At 39.2% G+C, this 25,373-nt stretch overlaps 1 protein-coding gene across 2 annotated transcripts in view; it reads left to right on the forward strand.

The window, feature by feature from the left end:
* The window catches only part of SEC23IP (SEC23 interacting protein), a 40,950-nt gene that overhangs the window by 9,320 nt on the left and 6,257 nt on the right, over window positions 1-25,373 (forward strand). The window contains exons 5-18 of one of the 2 annotated variants that reach the window (XM_070431993.1): window positions 871-960; window positions 5,998-6,118; window positions 7,246-7,335; window positions 8,320-8,461; window positions 9,914-10,122; window positions 10,493-10,611; window positions 10,926-11,078; window positions 13,001-13,096; window positions 17,423-17,620; window positions 20,526-20,681; window positions 21,486-21,588; window positions 22,599-22,784; window positions 23,461-23,623; window positions 24,120-24,221. In XM_070431993.1, coding sequence (XP_070288094.1) covers window positions 871-960; window positions 5,998-6,118; window positions 7,246-7,335; window positions 8,320-8,461; window positions 9,914-10,122; window positions 10,493-10,611; window positions 10,926-11,078; window positions 13,001-13,096; window positions 17,423-17,620; window positions 20,526-20,681; window positions 21,486-21,588; window positions 22,599-22,784; window positions 23,461-23,623; window positions 24,120-24,201 — 1,908 coding nt within the window. In that variant the 3' untranslated portion in view covers window positions 24,202-24,221. The remainder of the gene's footprint in view (window positions 1-870; window positions 961-5,997; window positions 6,119-7,245; window positions 7,336-8,319; window positions 8,462-9,913; window positions 10,123-10,492; window positions 10,612-10,925; window positions 11,079-13,000; window positions 13,097-17,422; window positions 17,621-20,525; window positions 20,682-21,485; window positions 21,589-22,598; window positions 22,785-23,460; window positions 23,624-24,119; window positions 24,222-25,373) is intronic. The other variant, XM_070431992.1, reaches the window with a different exon arrangement.

A 25,373-nucleotide genomic window follows, 5' to 3' on the forward strand; every position in this document is an offset into this window, starting at 1 on the left:
AGAGCCAGTTTTTGCCCGATCCCCGAAGGTCAGGTCGAGGGACCCCACCTGCCGGAGGGATCCCGCTCACTCCGCAGATGCTGGGAGGAACGGAGGGAGGTTGGCTCCAGGGCATGTCCGGCCCATCTCGCCCAATCCCACCCCACTGTTCACCTTCTAATTAATTTCTTTCAGTGTGCATGAATCCGTGCACCAGGCCAATAGTAATAAAAGAAACCAATTTCATTTAAAAAATGTCAGCCAGGAGTTGAATTGTGTCCTAGGCTCTAGCAGCTCAGAATGTGACTTGTTGCACATGTTATTAAGATGAGATCATAGTGGAGTAGGGTGGGCCTCTGTTCCCATGTGACTGGTATCCTTACAAGGGGACAGACAGAAGGCGAGTACTATGTGAGAATAGGGGATCGGAGTGATACACCTAGAAGCCAACGGACAGTAAAGATTGTTGACAAACCACCAGGAGCTGGGGAGCAATGAAGGAGTTCCCTGTAGGTTTCAGAGGAAACATGGCCCTTTTGTACCATTTGCTCTTCTGACACCTTGATTTCAGACTTCTGGCATCGAGAACCGAGGGAATACATTTCTGTTGTTTTAAGCCCTCGGTTTGTGGTACTTTTTTTGGCAGCTCTAAGAAACTAATAGTCTAAATCTTGGTGTTTGCCTCTGTCTAATGCAGATAATGTTATTTAGGAATGAATGAGAGTAATTAAGTGAGGTAATACATGTAAAGCGATAAGTATGGTAACCAGTTAGTACATGAGAGCTGCTATTACTGTTTTTTATTACCATCATAGTTGTAATTTTCTTCCACTTTTTCTCAATGTGATATAGATTTGTATTAATGGATGTATGTTGTTTTCATTATTGTAGGTCGAATATAAAAAAGCTGTAACCACAAATCAGTGGCACCGCAGATTAGAGTTTCCAAGTGGAGAGACTATTGTTATGCACAATCCAAAGGTAATGATAGTTTTTAGGATATTAAAGTTTTTAGGTTCATTTAAATAATTTTGACAAATGTATTTGCTAAACGTTTATTTTGATTAATTTCTGCAGTAGGGATATATGTATGACAAGTCTGTTGCTTTTAAGTTTACTGTAGTTCACATTGATCTGTGGCACTGCCCCCTCCCTGCAGGCATGTGTGGGAGGCAACCAGTTGATGTGTTTCTCTCACATTGATGTTTCTCTCTCTATGCCCCTCCTTTTCACTCTCTCTGAAAAGCATTGGAAAATTTATCTTCAGGTGAGGATTAACAAGAAAAATAAAATAAAATTTAAATTTGTTTCATGAAGTTTCTGTTTATGGCAACATAGTAGCTGAAGCTTAGTATGCAGCATAGAAGTTGCTGGATAAATTTTTGCACTTGATCAGAGATCAGCTGACTTTTTCTGTAAAGTGCTAGAGAGAAAGTATTTAAGGCTTTTTGTGCCACATGGTCTTTGTGACAGCTGTCAACTTTGCCCTTGTAGCCTGAAAGCAGCTACAGACATTGAGCATGGCTGTTTTTAAGCAAACTGTGTCAAAACAAGTGGTGGGCCAGTTTTCCCCTGAAAGTCGTAGTTTGTCTACCCTGCCCTTAATGAAGGTTTGTTTCAACCTTTGAGACAGAAAACATATTCTTCCTCTTTTTATAGTCTTTAGAAACTTGTTGTGTGTTTTTTTTTAAGGTATTAATGGTATTGGCATTCTTTCATTTACCACCCTTCATCTCTGAGCCACAGGTTCCTCATTTGCACTAAGATTTTCCTCCCTGCACTTAACTGCCTTCGATTCAGGTCAAGGGCACATACCTCAGTTGCAGGCTGGATCCCTGGCTCTGATCAGGGTGCATTCAGGGGCAACCAGTCAATGTGTGTGTCTCACATCAGTGTTTCTCTGTGTCTCTCCCCCTCCCTTCCACTCTGTCTAAAAATCAGTGGAAAAATAACCTTGGGTGAGGATTACGAGCAACAAAAAAGATTTTCCTCCCCGGGGCATATTTGAGATGAGGTTGAGGCATTTATGCAAAAGCATCTAGCATAGTGCTTGGCACACAGTAGTTGTTCACAACAGGCCATTTGCTTATTATAGGAAAGTGTAAAATAACTTATATTCTAACCACATCTATAGTCCTTAATTTCTTAAAATTTATCTTTATTGTTGAAAGTAATACAGATGTACCCTTTTCTTACCCATTGACCCTTCTAGCACGCCCCCTTTCCCCATCTACAATCCTTATTGATATTTAAAAAAGTAAAAATAAAAGCACATTTATATGTCAACATAATTTAAACGGTACATAAAGGTGCGAAGTGAAAATAAAAGCCCCTTACTCTTCTGTATCCTCCCAGTTTCTCCTTTTTTTTTTTTGTGGAAAAAAAATAAAGATGGACTGTGTTTTACCTATGTGAAAATTACCAATTCACTTAAAATAAAATCCAAGAGGGTATATACATTCCAATCAAGTCATTGATTGTTTTCCTGATGAATAAGAACTACACTTTACACAAAAAACTTTATCAGCAGTTGTTTTCATCAATAAAACAATAGTCCTAGTGTCACAGTAGAAAAAGTCACACATTAAAATATTTGACAATTCCTTGTACATTCACCAGGTTCCATATCCTAAAGGGCTTGTAATACAAAGCAGAGTAGAAGGAAAACCTCAAAGTTGATTACTTTGACACTAACTTTTACACAGGACACTAAGAACCACAAAAAGCTTAGGTCCTATCAGAAAATAGAGACTGCCAGAACCGGTTTGGCTCAGTGGATAGAGCGTCGGCCTGCGGACTCGAGGGTCCCGGGTTCGATTCCGGTCAAGGGCGTGTACCTTGGTTGCGGGCACATCCCCAGTGGGGGGCGTGCAGGAGGCAGCTGATCAATGTTTCTCCCATTGATGTTTCTGGCTCTCTATCCCTCTCCCTTCCTCTCTGTAAAAAATCAATAAAATATATTTAAAAAAAAAAGAAAATAGAGACTAAATTCCATTCTTGATTAAAAAATCCAATTAGAAACATCTTTTAAAAAAACACACCAAATTCCACAATATGGTTAATAGATTTCAAATTAACAGCAGTTTAAAAATTTTTATATACACAATTTTGTATAGCTGAGAATATAACAAAAAGTTAAAGCATGATTTTCAAACAGTTGATTATTTCTTGCTAGAATGTGTTTACAATTAGGTTTTACTTTCTTTAAACCTGCTCGCCCCCCCTCCAAAATAGTCACTGAAGGAAATGTTGCTCAAGTGACCAAATAAAACTGTAGAGCCAATAGTCAGTTATACCACATTCAATGACGTATGGCTGGCCATAGGAAGCGATCAATTGGAATTGATCTCTGATACTAAAGTACTTGGAAGCAACTATGTTGTCATGATTTAACACATATCCTCATCTCCCATGTAGCATTTAATTCAATTTTTGGTTCTTTGTCTTCTGAGAACCACCTGTCCCTTTTTTCTTATTTTTAATGCTGTTTGCTTAAACTCTGCTGGAATTTGCTTAATATTTACTTTGCTTTTAGCTAGATCACTTAATCTAGATTCTTTATCAAATTTGTTTACACCTCTCAAACACACTTAATTTGGTTGTAATAACTCTTGAAAATAAATATCAATGACGAAATATGGTATGTGGTGTGTGTTTTAATGGTGGAGAGGTCCCAGGGAAAGTGGACTAATTGAATTGATGTGGAAAGAGCAAAAATTGTATAAATTCTGTGCAAGGAAGCTCAAAGGTTTTTGACACTCAGGTAAAACACGGTTGGTTCTCTGTTAAAACTTCACTTTCCACCATCAGAGTCTCAGATTTGTATCATGTCACTGAGTTTTCCTGTAATCAACTCCTGATACAGAAAAGACTGGGATGGTAGTATGTATTATAACTGAAAACATCTAAGACACAAAATGTGAATGATGAAGTTTTAATAAGTTATGAAATCTTCTGCAAAAGAATAGATTGGTTTCCTGCTTAATAGAGTGTAAATTCTTCTGAACTATTTAGAGAAGTAACTTCCCCTAATCTTCAAATTTATTTTTCCTGTTGGCAATATTATATACATGCCTTAGTGAAGTACCTAAATCTCCAATAATTATGCCCTTTAAGGGTTCTAAAATAGCCAAATATTAACAGTATTTGTATTAGAGCCCTTGTTCACTATTCAAGACTATGGGTGACTGATTTCCTAAGTGAAGATTCTCAGTGGTGCTGTTTCACCAGGGTATACGGTGTGCGCTCTTTATAACGTTGTATCCCAATCATATGCCGAATCTAGAAAACTCAGTCAATTATCGCACTTTCTCTGGTGTGGCACCTGAACATTTGCTGAAACTATTTCCTAGGGAATTAATCATTGATTTCAAATACTGAGTAAAATACCAGATTCTGGAGTGATGACTAGCCTTAACCCCTACATCTTGGGTTAATGTTTTTCAAAATGTTTAAGAATGTATCCTGTGCTCAACCGCAATTTAATAAAGTTGGAGAGTGAGCCCTAACCACTTGGAAATGGGACATAATACTGCTCTTATTATTAAGATATTAGATAAATAGTCTAAAATGGTAAAAATTTCATGGTTTCCATTTCCCCATATTAAAAGTATTATTCATGAGCATACCTCTGTAGAGGGTTAAGCAATCAGGAAGATACTCTAAATTGTATTAATTTTGGTAACAAATTTCATATGATTGAGGCATTCTCAACTATAAAAGAGGATGGAAGATGGGGGATTCATGTAAAAAGAGAAAAAAAGGATAAACTTTAATCTATTTTTTTAAAGTAGTTATTCACTAGTATCAGTATAAATGGGATAGTGCCTGAGCCTTCTCCAAAGATCAAGAGAAGAGGTGACCATTGCTGATATGAACAATAAAACATTTGGGGTGCAAAACAATGCATGACTATGGGACAGATTATGAAATAAAGAATATATATTAATGATACTTTCTTTTTCTTTTTAAAATATATTTTATTGATTTTAGAGAGGAAAGGAGAGGGAGAAAGAGATAGAAACATCAGTGGTAAGAGAGACTCATTGATTGGCTGCCTCCTGCATGCCCCCTACTGGGGATCAAGCCAGCAACCCAGGCATGTACCCTTGGCCGGAATCGAACCTGGGACCTTTCAGTCCACAGGCCGACACTCTATCCATTGAGCCAAACCAACTAGGGCTTAATGATACTTTCTATAATATGAATAGCTTTTAATAAAAAAATAATCTTTTTAATAACATTAATACTCCTATTTTTCTGGAAAACATGCATGAAAAATGTATTCAATTCATCAATTGCAAAAGGAGGAAAAAAATCAACTTAAGGTGAATACTGCACAATTCTGAAGCAGGAACTATTCCTGCTCATTCTTTCTCTATGATTGTTTTACTTTATGGGCCCCCAGAATTTCCCTGGGAAATAAGAATCAGATTCTTGTAAATACTGTCCCAGTTTCTCCTCCTGATGGTGACCATGCTTATCCTTTTATGTTTTACATTTTTTAACCTTTTGTGTACAAACAGAAAAATTTTGCATAACATCTTGCATACATTTTTTTAAAGAGGTATTTTCATGACATCAGGTTTAATTTAAGATAGTTGGATTAAACAATATATGTCTTCCTAAAAAGTGGTGGGTAAATCAGTGTTTGGCATTGAAAATGCATTTGTAAATAGACTCCTCTATTGCAGGTAACTTTTTCTTCATTTCTTACAGGTAAACTTGGGTGTTTATATTACATTTCTAAATTGAGGTATATTCTGATTTAGTTGTGTCATTTTCTAACAGCATTGGAAATAATGGTATTGATTTGCTTATGGTATTGATTAGTTTTAATGGTTAATGATCACTAGCAGGACCATCACAGATTGGATTTGGGGGAACATTGGTAGTACTTGATATATAAATTATCCATACTCTCAAGTAGTTTATTATGTATTGAAATACCATTATTTTGTCTGTAGTGGAAGTGAATTTGGTAGTGAGCTGTCATAATCTTCCTGTTGTATCTTGAAGGTTATTGTTCAGTTCCAGCCTTCGTCAGTGCCAGATGAATGGGGGACCACACAAGATGGACAGACCAGACCCAGGGTTGTGAAGCGTGGAGTTGACGATAACCTTGATGAAATTCCCGATGGTGTGTAAACCAGGACTGATGTCATTTCTAAACTTCTGTTTTGCCATCATCCTTTAGAATGATGACTAAAAAAACAGTTGTTAGGATTTCCTGCCATATCAGGTTGGCACATATCTTTAAAAAATTGTTATTACCTTTTTATCTATTTTTAAATTTAGAATTCTGTGAAGGTATACAAACCATGTAATGTGGACTCTTAAAATATGTATTGTTTTAAAAAAACACTTTGCTGATTGAAAGTAGGCTTTTGGCTGTGTTTTTGGGCTTGTTTTGTCATACTTCAATTAGTTTGTCTTGCTCTAGTGCTGGAGTGGCACACATTTTCTGTGAAGGCCAAATAGTAAATATTTTAGGCTTTGCAGGCCATATAGACTCTGTTGCATGCATTCAACTCTAATTGTAGGGTGAATGCATCTATAGACAGCATGTAAACAAATGGGCATAGCTGTGTTTCAATAAACTTTATTTATAAAGAACAGGCAGGGAGAAGGATTTAGCCTGTGATCCATAGTTTGCTAACCCCTGCCCCAGTGTTTGTGCTCCGGTTCTCCTATTATACCATTTAAAGTATGGATTTTATTTTGATAGTTACATACTTTAGATTTGTTTTATTGTCTTATGAGATTACAAAATGAATACACTTATTCTGAATCTGAATGAAATAACCAGAGTAAAATAGTAGATTTTACTTGGAGATGTCCCTTTATATAGTATATATGAATCTAACAAATAAAAGAGAAGGATTTGGGGAAAAGATTTTAAAATTTTACATTGACAAATTGCTTCTCCATATGGGATTTAGTGCCCTGTGGAGTTCTGAAGAAATCACAAGGTTATGGAGCCTCTGTAGGTACACAACTGCTGGTCATCATATGCTGATAACTCCTGGGACCAGAGACAGCCTGCTTCCTCCACTCCTTGGTTCAGTTCACTGTTATGTACCAAGACCGACTTTGAGTTTTGTTCTTCTAATTTGGTAGAGGATAAAGACGCTTATTAAGTTGGAAGGGTCATGAATTCCTTTGGTAAGTTTGTGATGACAAAAGGGATGTCTAGAATATTGCTATTCAGTTAAGAAAACCCAAACAAGTTTCCAGCTTGTGTGTATATTTGTCTTTCTTCTGTAGGGGAAATGCCTCCGGTTGACCATTTGGTGTTCATGGTGCATGGCATTGGACCGGTATGTGACTTGCGCTTTAGAAGTATTATTGAATGTGGTAAGTGTTAGTCATTTCATGGTATGATTTGAGAACTAATGAAAGGACTTTTAAATGTTCATTTTTAAAATGGCTTCCAGCTGAGGGACTGTAAAAGGAGATTTAAATGATCATTGATAGTATTAATTTGTACTTGATTTGTTGTTATGACATGTATGACTCATACAATTTTGGACTGTGAAGAATTACATGGGATCATGGAAATAATTTAGCCTTTCTGACAACCTCTGCCTGAGCAATTCCAGCAACTAGGAACACCTGTATATCGAACTGATTTATAGAGAATTAGTTGTGAGAAGTTGTTTAATGGAAGTATGAATCTGCCTGGTTTACAGAAATATTTTATTTTTTTATTGATTTTTTGGGTGGGGGGAGAGAGAGAAGTACCTATTTGTTATTTGACTTATTTATGCATTAATTGGTTGATTCTTGTATGTGCCCTGACCAGGGATCGAACCCGCAACTTTGGTGTATTGGGACTATACTGTAACCAACTGAACTACTCGGCCAGGGCTACAGACATTTTTGAAGTTTTACTTTTATGTCTGTATAATAGTTCATATTTTTTGAATACCTGGTGTGTGTCAAGTATCTGGCATGTGTTGTACCATTTCACCCTCACAATGAAGCCTGGGGAGCAGGTGCTCTCACTGTTGCCCCCACTGTTCGGTGAGGAGCTGAGGCCCAAAGGCTGGTAACCTCCCCCGATCCTGGTCTGTAAGTTCTGGAGCAGGTAGTTTGGCTTCTGAGTTTGTACCCACAGTGCCATGCTGTCTGGATGTGATAGTTAAAGTTTTTCAGTCAGTTATACATACCTCTAAAATAATGAAGCGTCTGAAAGATTTTTCTAAGTTTTAGGTTTATTGTTATGGGGGCCAAATCCTTGCAAAATACTGGCATAGATGATGTAATTGCTAACTACCAATCAAGCTAAGAACATTATATTAATTAAATTTATTGTTTTCCCTGATTTTCTTTTTTAAGTGGATGATTTCAGGGTGGTTTCTCTCAAATTGCTGCAGACTCATTTCAAGAAAGCTTTAGATGATCGGAAAATAAGCAGAGTGGAGTTCCTTCCCGTTCACTGGCACAGCTCCTTGGGTGGGGATGCAACAGGTGTCGACAGGTGCGTGGATTTGAGAACTTGCTTTTCAGATTATTCAATTGTAGATTAAAAAATTAAACCATAATGTGAAGTAGTTTATTATGACTTCAACATATATGCATATATATTTTAAGAGATGTATTTTTTTATTTTAAGTTTATGCTTGCTCTGACATATAATTAAAAACTGGTTGTTAAATTTACTTGCTACTTTTCTGTGTATGCATTTATTCTTATAAATATTTAAGACAGTCGAGGAAGTTTAAGCTGGTTTTAGAATACTGATGCATAGTGGTTTAGATAGGGGCTGATAATACGCTCTAGGGTATTAGCAGCATCCCTGGCCTCTACCCAGTAGATAATGGTAGCACGGTCCTTCCCACAGTGTGATGTGACAGCCAAAACTGTCTGTACTCATTGCCAGATGTCCCCTGGGACTCAAAGCACCCAAGTTGAGAACCACTGATTTAGATGATTGTTTCTCATTGGCAGCTCTTTGGGCACGACAGTTCATTGTCATGTCCGATTGCTGCATGTGTACTCTAGGCCACTTAGTATCCTAGTCTAAATGCCACCAAATGCCCACAGCACTCATCAGGCACTGTGACAACTAAGAATGTCCCCACTCAAAAAAAAATTTTTTTTCCATGTACTTTTTTTTTTTTTCAGAGAGGAAGGGTGAGGAGGGAGAGATAGAAGCATCAGTGATGAGAGAATATCATTGATCGGCTGCCTCCTGCATACCCAACACTGGGGATTGAGCCCGCAACCCGGTCGTGTGCCCTGACCGGGAATCGAAACCTGACATGATCAACCACTGAGCCACGCCAACTGGGTCCCACTCAATTTTGAAAGCTTTCAATTGAGAACCATAGATTTAAATAATTTTTTAAATTTTTAGGTAATATTTATGCTAGAACACAGGGCTAATAACATATGAAATTTGGTGAAAGTCATAATCTTTCAGGCACATGATTTAATAAAACTGATCCTGCAAACAGCATTATGACCATGCTGGGTCATGTCATGAGGGTGTTTTCTTTCTCTGTGGATGTTCTTGAACTTTGCTATGGACATTCTCAAATCAGGAAAGAGCTTCATTCTTTTAGTCTTTTTTCTTTCTCCTGCTTTCTCTATTGTCCTTACCACCCACATTTGCTGTAAGGTGTCCTGATTTCCAATAAATTGGAAAACAATGAAAGAATAGGCTTTCTTCTTTAAAATTAAAAATCTTTTCATAAGCCTTATTTTATATGACTTCAGAAAATCCCAAAAGTCATGCTGCAGTTAAAGGCACAAACAGCAATTTTTTTGCTAATCTTGGTGTATTTATAACTCTGTCTACAAAATCAACTCAGAATTAGTTTGTGGGTTTATTTACTCACTGTACTTTCAGGATTCAAGATCTAAGCTTTAAAAAATTCATAGATTTAAGGTACCTTCTCACAATATACTTTTTTTTCTTTCTAAATAGGAATATTAAGAAAATCACTTTACCAAGTATTGGTCGGTTTCGTCACTTCACCAATGAAACCTTGCTAGATATTCTATTTTATAATAGCCCCACCTACTGTCAGAAGATTGTGGAGAAAGTGGGAATGGAGATAAACCGTCTGCACGCACTCTTTATGAGTCGGAACCCAGACTTCAAAGGAGGGATCTCTGTTGCTGGTCACAGTTTAGGTAAAATTGTCAAATATTCACATGTTAAGCAAAGTATTTGTTGAGTCAGCACTGCTTTCATTGTGGATGACACTGTTGGTGCAAGATTTAGAATTGTAGATTTCAGGTTTTATAAAGGGTAGAGATGAATGCTTTGAGTTTAGATTCTGCCTTTGCTATTCACCTTCCATGAATGCCTACAATTGCTTTATATTTTAATTTATTCCGCTGTTTGGTAAAACAAGAACACTGATTATCACATCTTGATTAACACCTAACTTTGGTATGACTTCTGACTAGGGACTTTGAGAAAAAGTAGGAGAATATGTTTAGTGATATAAAAAGCACCTAGAACATTATAAAGCAAAATGCTGCTTTTCTTTTTTTTTAGGTTCTTTGATATTGTTTGACATTCTGTCTAATCAAAAAGACTTGACTTTACCAAAGGCTTCAGGGTCTTTTGTTGTTGCTAATGGAGCTGTGAAGCAGCCACGTGTCCAGGAGAAGCAGGTACGGCCCAGTTAACATTTAGATTTGGAGTTTGAAGTGAACATTTTTCCAAAATCTGAACTGTCTGTATATGAAAATATGCTGAGGTTTACAAGTGTAATGGAATCATATAGCTTGTTGTTATTGTAAGAAATGGGAGCATGAGTGATTATTAACTTATATGCTTTTTCAGAATATTTACAAATTTGGATGACAAACTACAAAAATTAAGATGTGTTTTTAGAGCAGAATGGGTTAAGATTTTCTGTAGACAGGGAGAAATTTTATGGGAGTTTTTCTGAGCTTTGTAATGTTTCCCCAACTTTATCTCACAGACGCCTGAAGACCCAAAGCTGGCCTTGGATGAGCCCGGTGACCTTGATGTTGAAAATGAAGAAGTCCTGACTCTGCAGGAAACCCTGGCAGCACTTAGTCTCTCTGAATACGTCAGCACTTTTGAAAAGGAGAAGATTGATATGGAATCTCTGGTGCTGATGATAGTTTGATTCATTTTTATTAAAATTTTTTTTCCTGTATATAAATTGAAAATTAAGAATGATTTGAACACTCATACATCATAATACATTCCAGATAAGGCAGAAATTTAAGTGTTTAAGAAATTGAAAAACACAGAATTGTGTGTGTTTTTTTAAAATTGATTTTGGAGAAGGGAGAGGGAGAGAGAGATGGAAGCATCAATGATGAGAGAGAATCACTGATCTGTTGCCTCCTGCACACCCCCTACCGGGGATCAAGCGACCTAGGCATGTGCCCTGACCGGCAATCGAACCGTGACCTGCTGGTTCATAGGTTGATGCTCAACCACCGAGCCACATCGGGTGGGCAAGAATTGTTTGTAAAACACAATCTGAGGAGGCTTTTCTAAGTGTGACACAAAGCCACAAAGTCATAAATGAAGAAAACTTGCATAGCGGGAGATGCCATAAACAACATCTAAAGACCAGTGATAGGTTAAGAAGAATATTTGGAGCACACATTATAGACACATGGCTTATTTCCTTACTATTCAAAACTTCTGCAAGTTTGTTACATAAATATATCAACACAATAGGAAAAGAGGCAAAAAATAAGAACAGATGATACACAGAAAAAAAAAAAACAGCTTATAAGAAAACTCATAAGCGAAATGCAAATTAAAAGTGCAATGAGGCCCCACCGAGGTGGCTCAGGAGTTGAGCGTCGACCCAGGAACCAAGGGGTTGTTGGTTTGATTCCCGGTCAGGGCACATGCCCAGGAATGGGCTGGATCCCCCTGCAGGGGCGTGCAGGAGGCAGCCAGTCGATGATGCTGTTCATCTCTCATCGATGTTTCTATCTCTCTGCCCCTCTCCCTTCCTTTCTCTGTCAAAATCAATAGAAAGCATATTTTTTTAAAAAGAAAAATGTTCTTTTAAAAAAATGCAATGAGATTTTTAACCTATCAGTTTGGCAAAAATACAAGAGTTTCATAATATAGGATGGGGCAAAAGTAGGTTTACAGTTGTGAGTACATGAGACAGTTTATTATTGTTTATTAATGATTGTATTATTTTCCATATGAACAAGTGTACTAGCAAACCTATGTTTGCCTCACCCTATATACTATGTGACTACAATGAGGGGAAGTAGGCACTGTTACATATTGTTGGAAACAGTGAATAAATTGGTACAGTCTCTCTTGAGGGCAGTTTGGCAGTGTCTTTTAAAATATAAAAAATACATACCTTTTACCCCAACAGATTAACTGCCAGGAATATTTCCTGTGGAGAAATATACACACACAAAATACGTACAAGGATACTGTAGCACTGTTTGTACTAGCAAAGCTTAGAAACACAGTTGGTGCCCATCAGTGAGGCACGAGTGAGGCCATTTATGGTGTACCCATGTGATGTGTGCCCTGTAGCTAGTAAATGAATGAGGCAATGTCAGAGATACTGGTGTGAAATGATCTCTTAGGTACAGCATGTGAAAAGACCAAAAGTTCAGGCCTGTTTGCATAGTAGGACATACACACACACCCAGCAAAGCATATAGATGCTGTGTATGTGTAAGATCTCTCTCTTGAAGGAGAACAAGTTGCCATCAGCTGCAGCTGAGAGAGATGGGTTGGGTGGATGGGGCAGGACTGGAGGGGAGAGACCTGAAACCTTCAGCTTGACTCTAGCTTTTGAATTTTGTACAACCTGCATGAGTTTTCTGTTAAAAAAGTAATAGAATGATTTGGATGTGGAGGGCTAAGATTTTACAGCCTAAATTAACCCATGATTTAAAAACTAATAACTTACCAAAAAAAAAGAATTGATTGGATCTTAGATTGCTTTAGATGTGTAGTTTCTTTATAATTTCCTTTTTCAATTTCAAGTCTGTCACTAGACTCATGAACGTGCTTGTTTGTGTTCTTTTGCAGCTGATGTGCACAGTTGATGACCTGAAGGAAATGGGAATACCCCTGGGGCCCAGGAAGAAGATAGCCAACTTCGTCAAGCACAAGGCTGCCAAACTGGTAAAGCTCATCTTGTCCCAAAGAAAACAAGGCCCTGTGTGACTAGCTTAGGTTTTGGAAGTTTTCATGAATACCCTCATGAGTAGGCCAGCTAGCGTGCTCCCTGCTCCTGGCCACAGTGGTGGGGCTGATGGAAGCTCAGACTTTGGAGTCAGCCATGCTGGATTTTAGGTTCCACGTAGGGTAACTGACCACCCAGTTTCCTTGGAACAGAGAGAATTCCCTGGACAAAGTACTTTTCAGTTTTAAAATGGGAATTTCCCAGGGCAAAAATTGGATAAATCCTGGATAAACAGATGAGTTGATTGCCCTGCTTCCCAGTTCAGCCACTTACTCACTACATATCCATGAGCGGTTTGCTTACCCTTTCTGATCCTTGGTTTCCTTCATCTCTAAAATGGGCATGTTACCTTCCTTATAAGGTTCGAATGAGGATGAAGTAATGCATGTGAAGATGAATACTCAATAGATGTTCGCTCATTTTCTCTTCCCAATCCCTCTCACCTTCTAAAGATAACATACACACACATCTCATTAATAATAGCCAGAAAACAAAAATTAAATTAATTAATTTATTGATTGCTTTTAGAGAGAGACAGAGAAACATCTATTTGTGGTTCCACTTATTTATGCACTCATTGGGTGCTTCTTGTATGTGGGGATCAAACTTACAACCTTGGCATATTGCAGTGGTTCTCAACCTTCCTAATGCCGCGACCCTTTAATACAGTTCCTCATGTTGTGGTGACCCCCAACCATAAAATCATTTTCATTGCTACTTCATAACTGTAATTTTGCTACTGTTATGAATCGTAATGTAAATATCTGATATGCAGGATGTATTTTCATTGTTACAAATTGAACATAATTAAAGCATAGTGATTAATCACAAAAACAATATGTAATTATATATGTGTTTTCCGATGGTCTTAGGCGACCCCTGTGAAAGAGTCGTTCGACCCCCAAAAGGGTCACAACCCACAGGTTGAGAACTGCTGAGTTAGAGGGAGATATTTGAGCACAAATTATGACACATCAGTCCTGGAACAGTATTGTTCATGCTTTCTGGCCCCGGGAGAAGGGATGGGTTGATAAGAGAGGACTTCCCCAAGGTGTTGGTGCTTGAACTTGAAGGAGAGGCAGGACCAGGGGACATGGCCTTCCAGGAGAGGGCCTGCAGCTGAAACAGCCGATGAGCCGACAGTCAGGGAGGACAGAGGGTCCTGAAGGCCCAGATGGCAGGTGTGGAAGTTTGGATTTTGTCTTTCGAGCGAGTGGTTCTCAAACGTTCATACGGCTATGAAAGTCAGGATGCCTTTAAACAAACATCATGAATGTTGACCTGTCTTCAGTTATAAATTGGCACCAGTCCCCTTTTTAATCTAAATCTTAGTTTTACCTTTAGAAATTTTAAAATAATATAAAAGTAAGTGTTAAAACTGCATTATGAAATTTTAGCCATGAGCAAATGTTTCTATAATAAATGGGTTTTTCAACATAGTGACTCCTTCCTGGTTTTTCCGTTAATACTTGTCCCCATGTGCACGTCAACAAAACGCAGCCTGTAAAACAAAAACAAATGAAAAGCTGCCCTCAGGCCCTACAGCATGTCCTTGACTGTATTCTGTAGTAAAAGGAAAAGTATCCCATTGTTCTTGGAAAATTCTTAGAAGGAGCCTGATTTATACACTGTAGTTGCTTCGATATATAAGTTATGGCATTATAAGAATATTTTGAAAGGAGTGAAAATCAGTCAAGTGACCTTATGTTTTTTTAAATTAGATGCATTTGCCTCTGGATGAACCATGACATTTTCTTGGCCATGTCGCCATTGGTTGCTCTTCAATTTTCATAGGTGATAAGGTGCTTCCAGATAAATAATAAGATAATATGGTGTACGCTATTGATTTAATGCATCTGAAATAATGGGACCAAAATTAGCTAATTACTTTATAATAAGGACATCAAGTATTTGTAGCCAGTGTTTTTTTACCCTTTGTAAACTATCTTAGTGATTCCCATTTGAAAAGGAATGGTTCTTAGTGTTGGGAATATTGGTAGTCATGTATGTGTATGTTGGTTCACTTTGTTTTTACAATTATCGCATGTGGCTAGGGGAAACAACAATAGTTTGGCATAGGACAGTTTATGACCTTTTTAGACAGCTCTCTTAGCAATTTGGAATGAGTTCTATTAATACAATTGGAGGTTCTGCAGAGCGAGAGAGCAAATTTAAGAAACTGGACAAGGTCTTCATTTTGAGTTTGAAATTTAATCTTGTGCTGCCTTCAGAGGGAAGAGATAACAAACCTTCCTGAACGTAATGGGGGCAAAGAGCTTTCTTTTTTCTGTCCTGCCTGTTGAAGTCACCAAGTGGGCTCTTCCTGCTTTCCTAGGGTTTGGAATTTGTCAATAGATGAGACCTGTTTGGCCAGCGGTTTTGTTGAGGCGTTGTCAACAAGTGCTTAAATAGAGACTTTCCTGGTCATTCTCAGCCTGGGGAATGAGGGCCACTGAGAACGTGCCTGTGGGGAGGGACAAGTCCACCAGGGCAGCTGTTCACCTCCCTGGCATTGCTGCCGCTGCCTCAGGCTGTGATGACAAACCAGAGTGAGTGGGTTCCATCGTACTAGATACACCTGTTCCATAATGCTCCCAAAGCTTTTGTTCACATTTATTGTGGGGAACAAATTGATCATAAGTATTTGGGGCAGTATGTTGTGGCAATTCCTGCACCGTGTAGTCACAGCCTAAGACAGAGATAGAGCGTTTCTGTCACACGTGCTTCTTTCTAGCCAACTCCCCGCCGTACAGCTAACCGCTATTCTGATCTCTGACACCCTTGAAAATTTTGCTTGTTGTGTATGAAGGGAGAAACAATATGTCTGGACTCTTTGGTATGTGGCTTTTTTTACTCAAAATCATTCATTTTTATTCCATTGTATGAATAGACCACAGTGTGCTTATTTGTTCCTTCCAGAATGCTTTTGAGAGAAATTTGTTAGTGGCTCCATGCAGACATAATGTTGAATGAAGAAATTTCTCCTAGGTTACACATCTTTATAGAAGTATGTATTTTAAAATTATATAGTACTTCTAAACTGTCTAAAGTTTAAATTTAAAAGGAAGAAATTGGCAGTTTTGAACTTTTTATTAGAAAAGTGTTACAAACAGTAGAATGATCTATATATATAAAAGGCTAAGCGACCAGCCAGCCGGCCGGTAGGTATGACGCGCACTGACCAGCAGGGGACAGATGCTCAAACAGGAGCTGCTGAGCGACAGCAACTTTGCAGAGTGCCTTCTTGCACTCTGGGATCTCTCGGGGGATGTTAGACTGCCAGTTTTGGCCCAATCCCTGTAGGCCAGGCCTAGGGACCCCACCTGCTGGGGGGACCCCCACTCACTCTGCAGATGCCCTTTGAGCCCCGGCGCTGCCCCAGGTGCAGCCGGCTGGGGAGGGACTGCGGGAGGTTGGCTCCAGGGCCTGTGTCCTGCCCGTCTTGCCCAGTCCTGCCCCACCGGCCACCTTCTAATTAATTTCCTTTCAATGTGCACAAATCCGTGCACTGGGCCTCTAGTAATATTTATATTTAGACTTAATTGTAGCTGTTTTGTTTTTGTTTTTCATTGCCTCTTAATCTTTTTCTCTTAAGAATTTTAAAGTAAATTTTAGACATGGCGCTTCTTTCCTAAATATTCAATACTAGAGGCCCGGTGCACAAAAATTTGTGCACTCGGGGTAGGGGTGGGGGGTTCCTCAGCCGGGCCTGTGCCCTCTCGCAGTCTGGGACCCCTCGGGGGATGACCACCTGCTGGCTTAGGCCCGCTGCCCAGGGGATTGGGCCTAAGCTGGCAGTCAGACATTCCTCTGGCAGCCCTTAGGGGATGTCCACTTGCCAGCGGGGAGCAGGCCTAAGCTGCAGTCAGACATCCTTAGCGCTGCTGAGGAGGCGGGAGAGGCTCCCACCACCACTGCTGTACTGGCAGCCATCAGCCTGGCTTGTGGCTGAGCAGAGCTCCCCCTGTGGAAGTGCACTGACCACCAGGGGGCATCTCCTGCATTGAGCATCTGCCCCCTGGTGGTCAGTGTGTGTCATAGTGACCAGTCATTCCCAGTCGTTCGGCTCTTAGGGTCAGTTTGCATATTACCCTTTTATTATATAAGAGGTGTCCCTGAAAGGGACATTTCTCTAATGACACAATGTCATTGTGCCTCAGAAATTACTAATCAGTCCCTAACATTGAGGTAGCATGTGTCGTGGTGAGAGCTCATAACTGAACCTTTCCCTCAGGGTAATGTCATGAAATCTTGGTATTTTACAGGAACAGAAAAAAGCAGCCTCAGAAAAAAAGGCAGCGATGGCGGCTTTGACAAAAGGGCAAGAGGGAAGTGCTCAGAAAGCTAAAGAAGTGGCTTCTCTCCCCTCAGAGTCCAGTGAGTCTAAGAGGAGACTTCCGGTCGGTGCTTGTGTGTCTTCTGTGCATGTGGATTATGAGTCTTTTGAGGTTGGCACTGGACAGGTAAGTCCACACAGTGACGAGGGCTGCATCTTTTCCTTTGGAGTCACATATCTTTAGCATCATCACATATCTTTCTATTCTTTAATCGTTTATTACTCATTTATGGGAGGGGTAGAGAAAACAGATTCTAATAAAAATTGTATGCTTCCTTTATAATGTTCAAAATAAGGGATTGAGTGTATACTGAATACATCATATAACTTTTGAAATTCTCTTTATTTCAGCTTTCTATCAATTTTATAGCATTTTTTCTCTCATAGCCAATAACAAAAGTGGCAATAGTTAGAAAATTCTGCTTAGAGTATATTCCAGTTTCTGTAAGAGAAACTGCTGTGTTCACTGAAGTTGTGTGTTTTTAGTATTCATAGTGCTTTCCTTGGGGAAACATCGCTTTAAAAATCGATCAAGTGGTTAATGATGGAACATTTAATAATCTACTTTGATACTCTTGTATCACTGCCTTTGACGTCTGAAATGTCTTTTGGATGTTGCTTTCAGCATATTTATGTCATAAATAAGGCTCCATTATCATAAGTGAGTTCATGACTGATGTCAAAAGGAAAGGCAGGAAATGGAACTGAATGCTTGTTCAAGCTTTTGAGCCCAATTCATTCATAAAGATTGACTTTTAAAAATGTCTCTCTCTTTTTAAACATGAGAAAGTTTGAACAGACTCTAGCAAATAAAGGCAGCTATTTTCTCACCTCCCTGTGAAGGAAGGATCAGGGTGTAGGAGATGTGTGGAACCATGAACTCCATGCCACCTGGACACTCACTGTGTGCCTTTCTCTGGGACTTGGCCTTTGTCATGAAACTGGAGTCATGGTTGTCAGTAGCTTTGAGCTCATCTCCCTTCAGCTTTATGGTCACAAGGAAAGGAATCTGCCCTGCTAATATGTCCTGTTAGGAACATTTCAAGAAGGGGTGTTATTTGATGTAGTTTAAGTCACAAGTCCATTCGGGACCAATTTTTGTTGCCTGGAGAATGGGGCACAGGTTGATTGCCTCAGCCCAAGTCACCTGCCACCTCCATGGTGGGTGGGCTGAGGTGGGCAGGTTGGATCAAAATGTTCTTAAGCATTCCAACCACAGCAACAGCATGTGTTGTTCATTATCAGAAAGCCAAGAAATACTGATTAAGCAAATGAAGATTAAAATATAACCTTGGAATTTCCTTAACCAGAACATAATACCATTAGCTGCTTGAAGAAGACCTTCTAGACTTTTATTTGTGCATATATGTTAACAAATATGGGAAAATACTGTATGTAATGCTTTACTAAAACCATGTACTGCTATTCTCAAAGAATATACAGTTGAACCTTGCACAACAGGGGACAGTTCACATTGGAGTTGCTCAGGGGTCAACTGTGTGTATTAGGGATATATTCTGTGTCAGTAAACATTTTTCTAAACTTTATTTTTAACGACCACTGTGTTTCACTGTTTTCAAGGTAATGCTGTATTCTGACATTTACTTATTGGATGTAGCTTCCTACAGCTGCCTTAGGAAAGTACCACAAACTGAGTGGCTTAAAACAACATAAATTTACTCTCACGTTTCTGGAGGCTGGAAGTCCAAGGTGGAGGTGTCAGCAGGGCCATGGAGAGGAACTCTTCCTCACCTCTTTTGAGTGTCTGTTGATTTGCCACATGTTCCTTGGCTTATAGATGCATTACTCCAGTCCTCCGTTTTCACAGGGCATCCTCCTGTCTTCATATCATCTTCCCTCTGTGCATTTTGTCTGCGTCCAAATTTACCCTTTTATAGTAACACCAGTTATATTGGATCAGGGCCTACCCTAAGACCTTATTGTAGCTTCATTATCAGTATAAGACTTGCCAAATAAGGTCTTTTTTGGGAGGACAGCCCATAAAATTGAACATATAGGATCTTTCCAGTGTTTTAATCTTTTTATATATATATATATTTTTTTTTATTGATTTTTTACAGAGAGGAAGGGAGAGAGATAGAGAGTTAGAAACATCGATGAGAGAGAAACATCGATCAGCCGCCTCCTGCACATTTCCCACGGGGGATGTGCCGGCAACCCAGGTACATGCCCTTGACCGGAATCGAACCCGGGACCTTTCAGTCCCCAGGCCGACGCTCTATCCACTGAGCCAAACCGGTTTCGGCTGTCTTTTAAGCGACCCAGTGATAAACAGTTTTAAACCAGTTTTTCTGTGCACATTTTTTATTCTTTCTTTCAATGAAATGACTAGAAGGTTAGCTGGGACAAAGGATGCATAAAAGAAAATGTTGGTAGTTGTTGCTACTCACTGCTTGAACGGCTGTGGCTGTCGGCATTCCCACTGCGTGGGGCCACTTACATACAGATTTTTTTCAATACTGTACATGTGTGTTCTCTTCCTTATGATTTCCTTAAGGAAAACATTCTCTTTTCTCTAGCTTACTTTAAGAATACAGGGGATTGCCCCTCTCCCCATCGCCCTCATTAATACAGACCGTCCCCAACTTACGATGGTTCCACGTACCATTTTTCAACTTTATGCTGGTTCAGGAGTGATACACATTTAGTAGGAACTGTATTTTGAATTTAGAAGTTTGGTCTCTTCTCGGGCTAGTGTATGTGGTAGCACACTGTCCTGCGATGCTGGGCAGTGGCGGGGAGCACAGCTGCCAGGCAGCCAGGCTGCCACAAGGGCCCACAGTCAGTGTGTGCTGGATGTTGGGTTTTGTGTTGTCACATAAATTAGTCAACACTTTACTATAAAATAGGCTTTGTAGGATATGATTTTGCTTAGCTGTTGGCTAATCTAAGTTTTCTGAACCTGTTTAAAGTAGCCTAGGCTCAGCTACGATGTTCTATATTACATGCAGTTTTCACTTAATATATTGTCAACTTATGATCATTTTTTATTGCTCTTTGTTTCTTTCTAGGTTTCTGTTGTTTATAGCTCATTAGACTTTGAGCCAGAGATTTTCTTTGCCTTGGGATCTCCAGTTGGTATGTTTCTCACTGTTCGAGGAGTGGATCGGATAGATGAGAACTACAGACTTCCTACCTGTAAAGGATTCTTCAATATTTATCATCCAGTGAGTGAATTGAATTAACTTCTGTTTTGAAGCTGAAGAAGCTATGCTCTTTATCCTAATAGATTCTCAGAGTCTTATTTCTTAGGAATTAATACTGATTTGGATTTTGTACAACTCAGTACTCTATTCTTATAGATACAGTCCAGTACTCTCCAATAAACTTTTCAACCAAAAAGCCTTTATTCAAAGAAACTAGAGGCCTGGTGCACGAAATTTGTGCACGGGAAGGGGGTGTCCCTCAGCCTGGCCTGCACCCTCTCCAATCTGGGATCCCTCTCACAATCCGGGACCACTGGCTCCTAACCGCTCACCTGCCTGCCTGCCTGATTGCCCCTAACCCCTCTGCCTGCCTGCCTGATTTCCCTAACTGCTCCCCTGCCTGCCTGATCACCCCTAACCTCTCTGCCTCCCTACCTGATCGTCCCTAACCCCCTCTGCCTGCCTGCCTGCCTGATCGCCCCTAGCTGCTCTCCCCTGCCAGCCTGATCACCCCTAACTGCCTCTGCCTTGGCCCCCGCCACCGTGGCTTTGTCTGGAAGGACGTCCGGAAGATGTCTAGTCTATCCAGTCTAATTAGCATATCACCCTTTTATAAGTATAGATAATTCTGTTGCTTTGTGGCAAAGTAATTTTATCTCCAAACTTGGAAGTCTTCTTACAATTACCAGTATTTTGAATAGGTGTGAGAAAAAGTAAATATGTCAGGTTTGCCAGTTTTGTGTATGTGTTTTTTTTTAACCCAACTAAGGTATATAACTCAAAATAAAATAGATTTTTTATAAATTTCCATTTTTCTATTTACAGCTTGATCCAGTGGCATATAGACTGGAACCTATGATTGTTCCTGATTTGGACCTCAAAGCAGTTCTCATTCCACATCACAAAGGCAGAAAAAGACTTCATTTAGGTAAAAAGTAAATATTATGCTGGTAAAACTTCCTTCCTTCCCGATTTTAAAATATTAACACTAAGTCCTTCCTTACAGAATTAATGTTCAGTGCCTACTATGTTGAGAACTTGTTTACTACATAATTGATGGTGCTATAAGGAATGTTATGATGAGTTTCTTCTCCTGATGACTTTATCCCTGACAGCATTCTAACTGCTGAGACATGTAGGAATCAGGGAAGGTGGTAATAAAGTGACATGATGCATACACTTTGATAGAATTTGGTTATAATCTTTGAAATTGAGAAGCAGAGTAGCATTTGAACTAATGACCAAACCATCAGGAAATAAGGTTGATGTTCTCAAGTCAAGTGGGTGTTTATTTCCTTACTAACAAGACTGACTTTTCATGTTGAAAACATCCATTGATTCTAAGTGGGGTTTAAGTATCTCGTATGTCTGCTAATGGTTTAAAAGAAGGAAAAGTGATCACGCCCTCTTATTTGAAAGTTTTTTGGTTTTTTTTTCTTTCATCATGCTTTAAATTTAACTCTCTTTGAGTCAAAATGAGAAATTTAATATTCAAAGACCTTGATTTCAAATAGGAATTATTAGACTACAGTAGAAAAGATGAAGGGGTAAGAGTTTCTTCACTTTTAAATTAGGTTTTATCACAACCTCACATTTTAAAATTGTTTCACTGTTAAAGATTAGAAAAAGTCATCTTTTTACAGTAAGAAAAAGCACATGCCTATGTTTAATTACATTTTTATGGTATTGAGCTCCTTTTTTTCGGAGTGAGGAAATTTATAGATTTTGGCTGGATCAGGTTTAGTCATTACAGAAATGACAGGGATAAGATTCCTCAACACATTTTAACATGTTGAAGGTTTTTGGTTGAGATACTCCATCTATATGACATTTAAGAGAGGACTAGGCAGTGAATAATGTTAACTTTAGTTTTAATTTCTGTGGTGCAGAATTTTACCCACTGACTAATAACCTGATGTGTTGTCTTCATCTCTTTAGAGTTGAAAGAGAGTCTCTCTCGCATGGGATCTGATTTGAAGCAGGGTTTTATTAGCTCTCTGAAAAGTGCCTGGCAGACATTAAATGAGTTTGCCCGTGCTCATACCTCTTCAACTCAGCTGCAAGAAGAATTGGAGAAGGTAGCCAATCAAATCAAAGAAGAAGAAGAAAAGCAAGAAGTTGAAGGTAAATTTGATAATATTTAAGACCTTTCCAGTTCTTCAGAATGTTTTTTTTTCAATGTAACCCATAAATCATTTAATGATGCTTTTTCGTTCTAGCCTTCTTAGTTAAAATGTAGAGACGCCTCCTATAAAAGAAAATATTTTATGCTAAACTATATACTTGAAAATGCATGTCTTCCTTTCTAACGAGGTTTTGCCTGATAGTTGCTGAACTTTTTACTCTGCAATGTTAAAGTTTCATTGAGATTCCAAAGGCCAGAGCGGAAGGTCAGAGTTGAGAACCAAGTTTATGTTCAGGCACTTGAAAGACTCGCTCGGAGAAACGATCTTTTCTGATGCTGCTGTTTGACTGTGTTGTTATGGACTTGACTGCAATGTCAGGTCATTGTGCCGTGATGTTTTTGAATTTTTCAGATTCTAATTCTATTTCCTTTCTTTCTGCAATGCTCTCTCACCCCTTTTCTTCAAAAGTTCTGTCAGCTCGTGGGCTCTTTCTCCTCTCTCTGGTAACCAGCCCCGCTTCCCCGGGCTCTTTGGAGGAATGGGAAATGAGCCTGGTAGCTCCCCAGGTTGCTACGTGTGTCAAGCAATATTCTCACTGAGCCCAGAAAGTCAGCTAAAGTCAAAGGATAATGATTAAGTGATTGACTTTGATATTGAAATGGTTTAAATTCTAACAGAAAAGGTTGTTGAAAGTCCAGATTTTTCCAAGGAGGAGGACTACTTAGGAAAGGTTGGAATGCTGAACGGAGGCCGTCGAATTGACTACGTTCTTCAAGAAAAGCCAATAGAGAGTTTTAATGAATATCTTTTCGCTCTTCAGAGTCATTTGTGCTATTGGTAAGTATTTTCTTCTTTGATAACATTCAGGTGGCCTTTAGGTGCTAGCACAGGAAGCAGTTGTAGTTTTAGTGAGACTCTTACTGATTTATCATTTGTTAAGGAACATTCATTTGAACACCTGTATATTCAAAATATTTTCCCCCTTTAGTTTAGTTACCCACAAGATGGCAGTAGGTCATCTGCCTTTGACCAGAGGCCTTGGTGCTAGCAAGGACTGTTTTGCAGAGATGCCTCTCCCAGGATGGGAGTGGTAGGAGGGACGGAGAAGAGCCATCCCTTTCCATATCCCCTCTCAACCAGGAGAACTGCAGTGGGTGGTTTTGCAGCTGAGTGGTCTCCATCCAGTTTCTAAGGACAGCTTTGGGAGTGCACTGCTTGTTCTCATTTGCCCTTCTAGGTAGAGTTGAATAGAATAAAAGCTGCATTTCCCACCTTTACGCATAGAGATTACTTCTAATTGTCTCATAAGAAAATGTGCGCTTATTTTTTATAGGGAATCTGAAGATACTGCCCTGTTATTACTTAAAGAAATTTATCGAACAATGAACATTAGTCCAGAACAGCCCCAGCATTGATTGGACCTGAGCTTCACTCTGTGAGTTTATCTTTATTCTGTGCATAAATTCTGAATGTTCCATTCTGAAGTGTTTTTTATGGCATGGATGTTGACCAACAATTTTCCCATTTTTGTTTTCTTTGAGTGTTTTTTATTTTTATGTAAAAGTTAAGATTAGAGACAGTAAAGGAAGGGAACTAGTGTACAGTTTACACTTCTGACTTGTAACAACCTTCTTATTCTGCATAGAATTTGAGTTCTTTTAAGTGTCTTTTAAAAATAGATTCTCAGGAACAGCAGCTAGGAATTTCTTTGGTTGTAGGTTAACAGAACCTAAGAGGTTTACTCAAACAAATGGAGGTTTAATTTTATTATGTAACAGGGAGGGTTCGTTTGTTGAGTGATGCCAACAGATGCCCAGATTGTTTGCATCTTATCACCTGCATGTTGGCTTCTGCTGCCTCATAGTTAGGAGGTGGCTGCTGTAGTTGCAAACATCACATCTATACTCAAGGCATGACTAAGGGTGAAGGGCAGTATTGATTGTATCTGTCCCTTTTAATTAGGAAAGCAAAATCATGTCCAAGATTTACTCATGTGTATTGACAAACTGTGTCACATGTCCCATGTCTCCCCACAATCCCAAACTGCACGGAAGATTGTACAAGTGATGTTTGAAGCATTTCTAGTCTTATAGAGGATAGGACTAGAGAAGGGGATTAAACATGACGAGCCAACCTACAAGTCAGCCATACTATATTCCTGACTGTCCTCCTGAGACACCTGACACATACCTCTTTTTCCTTACTAGATTATGCATCACTTTAAAAAATAGGTAATGTGTTTTTTACAAGTTAGAAGTTTTAAAGCCTTTGAAAGAGAAAAACACAAACTGTTGAGCTCTGAATTACTGAAGTCAAAAGTAGTCCCTGGCAATTTTTGATTTTCTAATAATAAATTATAAGTTCAGCTTCTGCCTTATTTTGGAAAGGGGTATACTTTTAGTAGAATTTACTTAGAAATGTTCCTGTGCATATCCAGCCAACAGGAACCTCATTGAATACTAGAGGCCCGATGCACAAATTCATGCACGGGTGGGATCCGGCCACAGGCAGTTTGTGGGCTGGCCCCACCCCTGATAGGGGTCGGAGGGGAGGATAGGCGGCGGGGCCGGCCAGGGGGAGCCACTGA

The sequence above is a fragment of the Myotis yumanensis genome, unplaced genomic scaffold, assembly GCF_028538775.1.
Source record: "Myotis yumanensis isolate MYYU_CA2020_CCGP unplaced genomic scaffold, mMyoYum1.0.hap1 SCAF_13, whole genome shotgun sequence".
Taxonomy (NCBI): Eukaryota; Metazoa; Chordata; class Mammalia; order Chiroptera; family Vespertilionidae; genus Myotis; species Myotis yumanensis.